The sequence below is a fragment of the Takifugu rubripes genome, chromosome 21 (assembly GCF_901000725.2).
Source record: "Takifugu rubripes chromosome 21, fTakRub1.2, whole genome shotgun sequence".
NCBI classification, from domain to species: Eukaryota; Metazoa; Chordata; class Actinopteri; order Tetraodontiformes; family Tetraodontidae; genus Takifugu; species Takifugu rubripes.
Genome location: NC_042305.1, coordinates 17,240,640 through 17,250,429, shown reverse-complemented (window position 1 = coordinate 17,250,429; position 9,790 = coordinate 17,240,640). Strand labels below are relative to the sequence as shown.

Genomic DNA, 9,790 nt, shown 5'->3' with positions numbered 1-9,790 from the left:
GCACCTATCACCGGGACACCCGGTCCTACCTTCTCCACAGGAACCGGGTCGACGCTTTACAACAGATGGCTGGTTTCTGTTGTGTTGGTGGAGGGTGTGGCTGCTTCAGCTACAGGTCATAATCCGGGCCGCTGAGGCATTTTCATCAGAATACAGACGGGAGCGCTGCGCTCCGCCCTCTCGCTCCGTGCGCGCATAAAACCTCCCGTGTTTCCTGGAGGCGCCCTACCCAGGCCACGTCGTCCTCCCTCTGTCGCGTCACGGCGTTGCCATGGTGACCGGCAACAGACGTCGCACATAGAACATCCGAACTTCCTCGAAGGCGCCGGTGTTCGCTCGCTGTCAGGAAACGGAGCGGCTGGAACCTCCGTGCGCGTCTGACAGGCATCACCCGCGCACCGAAGGCGCACCAGAGCTTGCGCGCCGCGCTGCGGTCCACACTTGGAGAGGAGAGACGCCAGGAGATTTGTGGTTATGCAGGAAAAAGGCGCATTTGTCAGACCTCGGTGTCTGGCGGCGGCGGCGGCGCCGGCGGGGAAAGCCAAACTTACCCACCCGGGAAAGGCGATTCTGGCCGGTGAGTTGTTGATTTAACGTTGTTGGAGGATGGGTGACATATATTGACACAAAGTATTACAATCTGAATCTGTTCAAACCAATGGAGTCAAAGCTGAGAAAATAAGAAAATAAAGTTTGAGGGCTCAACTAACCTGATGGACCGGTCAGAACAGGATGCCACTCCCAGTACCGGAGCACTGAGGTGCAGTTTTGCTATAAATCAGCCAGATGATTTGGGTGTTTGTTGCACCAAATGAGCGAGTATAGACGAGGATTAATGATCCAGTTCTAATGGATGTCTCCTGATTCATGTATTTCAAGAGATTGAGCGATTTTAATTTGCGTGTATTTCGTAGAACTGATTAAATAGTGGCAAAACCTGACCCCGTTCCCTAAACTGTGGAGCAGAAATTGGTTTTTAGACGGGAGAACAGCTCCATCTCTCCTCCTCTGTCCTGTCCTCCTGTCCTGATGTGTCCTGATGTGATTTTATCTCTGCGCTCCACTAATGTTATTAGAGCGGCACTGATGGATGCACGTAGGCAAAAGTTTGTCCATCAGAATCTAAAGTGAAGGGTCTGAGAAGATAAGATGCAACGAAGCAAAGCCGACATGTTTCCCCAGGTGGTTAAATGTGAAATTTTTTTCCCTATATGAGGCAAATGATCCGCTCATTGTGACGTCTTGAGATTTAATTTAGTCGAACCTAATCACGACGTTCCGACAGGCTGTGATTGATCTGCTCTAATATTTATCCAGCCTGTCATTTTTTTTTATATCCAGTTATTTTTCCAGCCACACGAATCACATTAGAAAGGCGCCACCAAAGCCACCCTCTTCTCTCTGTTTAATCAACATCCAGCCAGCAGCCTCTCTCCCAGTTTATCATAGTGACACCAAACACAGGGGGGGGGACAATCTGTGCTGGAGCTGCAGCCCTGTACCAGCACAGGCTGGTTCTGGATGACAGCGCGCAGGGCCACACATCAGTCAGAGTAGGGGAGGGGGGGATTCCACGAGAGGCTCCTGTCCGCTGATGAGGAGGCTGCACCGAGCAGCAGCACCGTTGATGAAGAGCCCCCTCAGCGATGCTCCAGCACCTGCTGCTGATTACAGGCCTTAATCAGTGACCACAGCATGGTGCGAATGGTTCTTTTGCCTCTTTATCACGATGGTTCTGGGCCCATAGGTCCAGAGAGACCCACATCTGCCTTGGACAGTGGCTCAGGCCTCTAGGTAGACAAAGCAAGAAGTGGAAGGTTGCAGCATAATGGATGGGGGGGGGTTCACATGGACACTGATCCAAAGCTTTTAGCTGCCTCTCATTGGCTCGCTCAGGTCTGCTGGCAGTGGCCTCTGCTGAGGGCTGAAGTGGAGCAGTGAGGAGGGAGGCTTTCACCAGGAAGAAGCCTCCGGCACAGAGACGGGGTCTAAATGGGTCCTTGGTCCTTTGTTGTTTTTGTTCCAGTTCTCCTGCTGCCTCTCACTGTTGAAAGGTCACTTAGAGCTGCGCATCACTGAATATGCGAACAGAGTTGACGGCGGTTTGATTGATCGGGAACCTGGATTTCACGTGACTTCAGCTTTCCTCCCCTCCCTCCATTGTGCTCTGTCTCCAGCCTCTGGGCAGCCTGTTAAACTGTGGGGATGCTTGTCTCCTCTCAGGCTCAGAGGGCTTGTCAAACTGTGCACTTACTCCCCCCGCACGTCCCGTCACGGATGACACGTGCATCCCCCCCCCCCCCCCCCTCGCTGGAGGCATAATAATAAATCACAGCAGACTCCAATATCCAACTCCCAGAACCCACCTAGGAAGCAGCTTGTCATTGCTGCTGTGGTTCAGTCTGCCTTCTACTGGCGTTTATTTCACTCCTTTATGATACAGAATCCCAAGAATCTCGAGAGAACTCAAGAACAACGAAGACAGATACGTTTATCTCAGGTTGGCCCAAAAAATACTGACTCGAGACAAAAAAAAAAGCCTTTGTGATGTTTGGGAACGAAACGGATTCAGGTTTAGCGGCAAGTTGCTACTTGAGTGAGCTAATTGCTGTAATCAATCAAATAATCAGGTGTTGCGCACACGGCCGGAACAGCCTGCAACACGCTTCCCTCCTCGTGGGGAGCGAGAGCAGGGTCAGATTCATCAGCATCCGTCCTGTAATCAACACGCAGGAGCGTCGGGCAGGACAGCGGATGCCAGACTTCAGATGAATTATTCTTTTTATGTTTTGCTGAAGCCGAAGACACAAAATAAAAAACACACATTGCCGTGCTGTTAATAAGACATTTAAAGTTGGAAGGCCTCTGGAACCGGACTCATCGGTGCTTTTCATGCCAGACCGGCAAACGGAGAATCTAAATAAGGAACATTTGGATGAATAATTGATTCTGCTAATTAATTAGCTGCTTTCTTTAGGGCACAAATGGGATTACTGATGAGGGCAGTTTTAGGTGATCAACATAACAAAACTCCACAACAACATGGATGCAGGGTCCAAGAGTGTTGAAAGGATCTCTGATTTTTCCAACATTTGCCTGGACCAGCGGTGTTTCATGCTCAGGAGAGGCCAGTGGTGGGAGGCACCTGGCTCATTTGTTCCTACTAAAAGCTACTTAAAATACACACATAAGGACAACAAAATAACACTTATTGGTTTTGTTCCATTTCCCTCCTGGGTTCTTGGAACAGACGGTGTCGGAGTTCGATTCGGCTGCATTTGTTATATGGCCCAATCTGGAAAAGAGCCCTGACATTAGAGGGGGCAAAACATTGACAGGAATGGAGATTAATGGCGGGTTTGCTCATGGAAGCTACGTTGGGGTCATTTCTGCTGTCGTGTGCAGAACAAGCTGCGTTCCCTTGAAAGCAGACTGGAAAATGGAGAAGAAGATAAAGAATCCACGGGAGGCGCGGTGATAAATGGGCGCATTTGCTGGCTGTGGGTACCGAGCTGGTGTCGGCTGGTTGTCACATGAGAGACTGGCGACTCTTGGGGAGGGAAACGGATGAATGTGCTTTATTGTTTCTCCTCTCCCTGAGCCTCACTGACCCACTGATCCCAGGCCAGGCTGGAATGGAGTTTATAAATCTCATGTGATTCCTGTCTAAGCATCAGTGACAGCACAACGGGCCAAGTAATTAAAGACATGACTCAGCTTCTGACGGTGCCCCTGTGAAATGTGCTTATTTAACCACAGGATTGTTAGTGGAGTGGAGTTTTGACATTGACATTCCATAAATATATAAAATTACTAACGCTTGGGTTTGGACTCCCCTCCAAATGTGCCTCATCGTAAATGAGCCAGCAGCATCGGTCTTCTCTGACTGGTTTAGGGACGAGCGTTTCTTTGTAACCCCACGACACGTGCGACTCCTTTGCTTAATGGAGGGTCTTGGCCCGGGTGCTGGAGCCCCTCCCTGCAGACTGAGGGGATCATTTCATTACTGTCAGCTCTGGCATCATCCTCCCGCCGCCTCCTCCTGACAATGGTGTCCAATTTTGGACACTCATCCTCTCCCGCCCCCCATATTCATTATCTTAATTCCCCTTTTGGTCCTCTTTCCATGTCAGACCTCCACCTCTTCAGTCCCTCAGACGGCTGAATCTCTTTAGCAGCAGCGATGCTTGATTTATCCTCTGCTGGCTCATCGCTCGTGTCTTCTCGGGAGCCTTTAATGTTGACGAAGGGAGAGCCATTTACGAGGTTCCTCTAATGAGCCGTGATGTAACGACTGCTCCCTGCGCTCCAGAGAAAGATGCTGCATCTGAAATGTCGCTTAAACCTCAGACGCCACCATTTCTTTGGATATCTTAAAGTCGATTAACCACCCGTGTGTGTGTGTGTGTGTGTGTGTAGGTGGACTCGCCGGTGGCATAGAGATCTGCATCACCTTCCCAACAGAGTATGTTAAGACTCAGCTGCAGCTGGACGAGAAAGCGAATCCGCCCAAATACAGAGGCATAGGTGAGTGTGAAGGAGCCCGACTCTGCTCACAGCTGTTATTTAGAAATGATTTGAGACGGGTTCGTTTGATATCAAGCATCCACCCATTCGTCTGCGTGTTCGCCTCTCAGGAGCTCATTATCGAATCACCCATCGTCCCTGTGTACATTAGGGATTCTAGCAGGCTGTCACTGCATTTGCTGTTATTGTAACGGACCAGTGTGCATGTGTTTACTTCCTTACACACACACACACACACACACACACACACACACACACATACACACACACACGCACACGCTCTCTAGGATCTGTTACTATAGGCGAAGGCTCTGAGATGATGCTAATGAGCACTCAAACCAGCTGTTGCTATTTTCCTGCTCTTCGTTGGGATGCCTCCGAGAGCCAGAACTTTGATTTTACAGCACAAATAAAGCAAAGACGGTTGTTGTGCTGTAGCCTTGTAACTAGATATTGAATATGAATTATAATAGGCAGATACCAGCTTGACAGGTGGAGCTAAGCTCTGAACTGTCGTCCTTCAGGTGACTGCGTGAAACAGACAGTCCAGCATCATGGGGTGAAAGGCCTGTACAGAGGACTCAGCTCTCTGCTGTATGGATCCATACCAAAGTCTGCTGTTAGGTACGTGGTTTCAGCCCTGTCCAACCATCGCCTTCCTGTTTCGGTGATTTCCACTGGAGCCTCTCAGGCTGTGGCTGCTCTGCTCCATTACCCAGAATGCCATGTTCCCCCTCACTGTAATTATGTTATTCTCTTCACAGCAGTGACATTTTCCTTCTGACACTTCTCTCCCTCACAAACACCTTCTTTCTTTTTTCTTTTTTTCTTTCTTGCTTTCTTTGTGTTTTAGAAGACTCATCCATCTGTTTGCTTGAGCGACAGGTTTATCCAGGCAGCGCAAAATGCCATTCACACACGTTCTATGTCTCATAGGGGTTGGCAGATGTGTGTGTGTGTGTGTGTGTGTGTGTGTGTGTGTGTGTGTGTGTGTGTGTGTGTGAGAGAGAGAGTTTCTGCATTGCAAACAGTTTTCCTTACAGACCAATGACAGCTAGCTATGTGACATTGATATTTCTAGTTCTTTTACAGACTTTTATAAATTGTTTTTTCTCAGATTTCCCTGCTGAACTAAATCATCTAAGAGCCCAGGGAAGTTCTCATTTTCCAACCCTGATAGTGACAGTTTCAATCCTACATCATCACATTTTCCTCTGACCGCTGCTTCTCCTGCATCTCCATCCTTTTATTGCCTCCTCTGTCCTTCCCTCCCCCTTCCTCACCCCCCTTCCATTAACTAATTGCACTCTAGGCATCACACAAACTGCCAGGGGAGACACGACACACGAGCGCTTCTGACCTTACTACCGCCTGAACCCGCTCACCCAACTCTACATCTCCCCCTCTGTGTTTCCAGTTTCCTTCATTTTCTCTTCTTTGGCTCGTCTCCTCACTCTGACCTTGTAGAAAAATCTATTAATGACGATTGGGCAGCACTCAGACGTCCAGAGTAATTCATCTCGGACTAGGGAGGGCAGCCAAAACACCATATGTCATATTCTGTGAAGTTTATTCCACCCGTTAAATGGACTCGACCTGCCAGTGACATATTTCTCTCCTCCGTCGTTTTAATTAGTAGCATTTATTTCCCCCCCCCTCGTCATGACGGGTCCTGATGACGCCACACAGCTAATTACGCATATTTCTTTTGTTTCTTTCCCTCTTTTTTATTTTTAACTTTACACACACCCCTTTGGAGAGGTGAGCCCAGACGGTGTCAGGTGGGTTTATGTTTATGGGATGTTTGTTAATTGCGGCACCCAGCTTCTCTCTGAGGAGCGAGACAGGAGCAGATGTGCATGAATGACGAGCAGAGCAGAGCAACGCCATGGAAAACATCTCTAATAAGTCAAATCTAAACAAAGAAGGAAAGAAGGAGGACACCATGGAAAGAGTCCAGGCAGACTGAGGAAAGACAGAGGAGAAAACATCCATCAAGGCCAAGAACCCCCCCAAACCACCACCTCTTTGCCTAATGTACTGGGCAGCGTCTTGCCTTCTCCACAATTCAATTGCATCTATAAATATCCTTTCTTGTTAAGGATTCACTGGCACAATATCAAATTGTGGGGACACACACACACACACACACACACACACACACACACACACACACACGCACACACACACACACGCACACACACACACACACACACACATACATAACACACACAAACAGTGGAGAGGCTGCCATGGCAGCTGTTGCCGGTCATTTATTGGCTACCGAGCTGCTGCAGTTTTATGACCATGCAGACGCGACTGTAAAATGAAACCCCGACGCTCATTGTTCACTTTGAGCCATTTGTGTCTTCTCTTTTTTTTTTTTTGTAAATGGCAACTGTCTTAAGGAAGTTGGTTATCTTGAGGTGCAGCGGAGTTCTGCTTTTGTGCTCTGTGAACTGTGGTGTGTAGATATCTTCTAAAGATAGGCAACTGTTTCTTTCCAGTTTTAGTTCCCATCACTCATCTATATAACTGAAATACTGAAATAATACCTTCTTCATATCTTCTGCTGGCTCTTTCGTCCTTCCTCAGGTTTGGGATGTTTGAATACCTCAGCAACCACGCGAAGGACAAGTCGGGACACCTGAATAGCACCAGGGGTCTGCTGTGCGGGCTTGGTGCCGGAGTGATGGAGGCTGTTTTGGTGGTGTGTCCAATGGAGACTGTCAAGGTATGCTAACTACAGATTACTGGGTCAATAAGTTTGAACCGGTACTCCTGTCTCATTTCACAAGTGTTGGCAAATACTCGCTAGTTCCAAACCAAAGTTTCCCGTGTTGTCCACAAGCATTGAACATTCTAAGTAAAATGTTTCAGTATTTTGTCTTCGTATTAGCTGAACTTCTTGAGAGAGACAAAACATTTGCATTTCTTCCGTCTCCTTGTCTTTCAAGGTGAAATTTATCCATGACCAGACCTCAGCTAACCCCAGATACAGGGGCTTCTTCCATGGAGTCAGAGAAATCATAAGGGAACAAGGTAATGGCCAGTTTCTGTGCATGCCTGACATCTACTGGTGAAATGGGGTACTGCATCTGACATTATTCCTAAGATATCCCTGTTCATCTTATTAGGTATAAGAGGCACATACCAGGGTCTCACTGCCACAGTCCTTAAACAGGGGTCAAATCAAGCTATCCGCTTCTTCGTGATGACCTCTCTCAAGAACTGGTACAAAGGTCAGACTGCATCCAGTGCCACATCTGTGTCTACATGTATGTTCTCACGGCTCCTGACGTATTCTATGTGTTCTGTCACCAGGTGATGACCCCAATAAATCCATCAATCCACTGGTGACAGGGACCTTTGGAGCCATAGCAGGAGCAGCCAGTGTGTTTGGCAACACTCCTCTCGATGTAATCAAGACCAGGATGCAGGTACATGATATAATATGGCACAAAATCTTCCGGTCTTAGTTAATTTTCTTCAAGTTGTCCACATTTTACTGAAAGTGTGTTTTTTCCCCCAAAGGGTCTGGAAGCACATAAATATAAAAACACGTGGGATTGCGCATTAAAGATAATGAAATATGAAGGCTTGGCAGCGTGAGTATGAATAGTAAACACAGTTATTACTCCTGCACTGATGAGAAGCTGCATGTGTTTCATTATTACTGATACATTTTTTCCCCTCATTACTTTCCCTCCTTGTGTCGATCTCTAGCTTCTATAAGGGAACAGTCCCACGTCTGGGCCGTGTGTGCTTGGATGTTGCCATAGTTTTCATCATCTACGAGGAGGTGGTCAAGGTCCTAAACGTGGTCTGGAAGACCGACTGAGCTGCAGGGAGAGCCAGATCGCAGCTGGCCGCAGCCCTGCCCAACACATCGACTCCATGATCGTGTCTTCAGTAGAAGGATTTTAGTTCAGAATATATTCGTTATTTTTATACTGTAGAGATGACATTTTTTTCCACTTTATTTTTTATGATTCAATTTAAGATATTATATATTTCATTCCTGTGCCGAATGCCAAACCAGAGAAATATGCAGAAGTAGCTGAACAGCATGAAGAGAACAGTTAAGTGTCTTTCTTTAACCTTGAATGTGGAGAGAGTTGATTTTACTGGTGCTGGTATATAATAGTTTTTATTCCTCCAAGGGACTGAAAATGTTCTAAAAGGTTGTATTTAATTGTTGTATTTCACTGTGATTTCAGCAGGGGCGTGTGTGTGTGTGTGTGTGTGTGTGTGTGTGTGTGTGTGTGTGTGTGTGTGTGTGAGTGTGTGTGTGTGAGTCCCTTTCACACCTCCAATGAGTTTTTTTAATCTATATCTTTGTGCAGTTCTGATTTACGGTGCCATTTCCTGGTCGGGCTTTTGTTTTTGATTGTAACTCATGTGCCTTTTTCCAATTTCTTTCAATGTCTGATCGCTATAGTGATGTACAGATGTGCATAAGTGTGTGTTACTGCAAACATTTAAATATGTTTGGAATATAGACGGGTTTACAGTGTGGATTTATGTCATAGTGTTAGTTATTTTTCTGTTTGGCCAAACACACTGCTGCTGTTGTTCTGGAAGGAATACAACAGGTTGCCATGGAAATATGTTGTTACTTTGTGTGTGCATGTGTGTGTGTGTACTTCATTATTCTATAACTTGTACACTAACACTGTCGCTCATGGTCAAAAGCTCTTTATTTAAGAGATATTTAAAGACATTAAATGTGCAACTGTGAAACCATGGAGCCTTTTGTTGTTGTTATTGTTGTTGATGATGATGATGATGAAGATGATGTTACATCACAGATTGAGTTGTAAATATGGAAGGCAGATATCAAACATACAGCTCAGTGTTCCAGTAGGTGGAGCTGTTGCCAGAGTCTAAGTAATCTCTCTCTCTCTCGCTCTGGTCAATCAAAATCAAAGAGATTTATTGGTATTGAAAACTATTGTTTAAACGCCAAAACAATATAATAAAGCATGGAAAATGGTAAAAATGCAAACAAAACTACACAGAAGTACCAAATAGATAATGAAAAAATGAAATAGGATGGAATACAACATTGTTTTTTATTTAAAAATTAAGGATTATTTAGAGAGAGAGAGAGAAAAAGAGAGAGAGAGGAAGATCACATGCAATTATCTTTGCTGTGTTGAATATAAACTAAAGTGTCTGGTTTTCTTAAAGTGTCGTCACAGGATTGTGGAACAGGAGGAAGTAGGTGCCAGACTCACAGTCCTGCTCAGGGTGGTTGTAG

General features: G+C 46.4%; 1 protein-coding gene across 1 annotated transcript; it reads left to right on the top strand.

Annotated features, from left to right (window-relative positions):
* Positions 1-274: 274 nt before the first annotated feature.
* si:dkey-178e17.1 (tricarboxylate transport protein, mitochondrial) lies at positions 275-9,277 on the top strand. Its single transcript, XM_003975047.3, has 9 exons — positions 275-577; positions 4,420-4,527; positions 5,052-5,151; positions 7,123-7,261; positions 7,485-7,569; positions 7,665-7,769; positions 7,852-7,967; positions 8,062-8,135; positions 8,254-9,277. Exons 1-9 carry the CDS (start codon positions 475-477, stop codon positions 8,366-8,368), a joined length of 945 nt encoding a protein of 314 aa, XP_003975096.2. The 5' UTR covers positions 275-474; the 3' UTR covers positions 8,369-9,277.
* Positions 9,278-9,790: the final 513 nt, after the last annotated feature.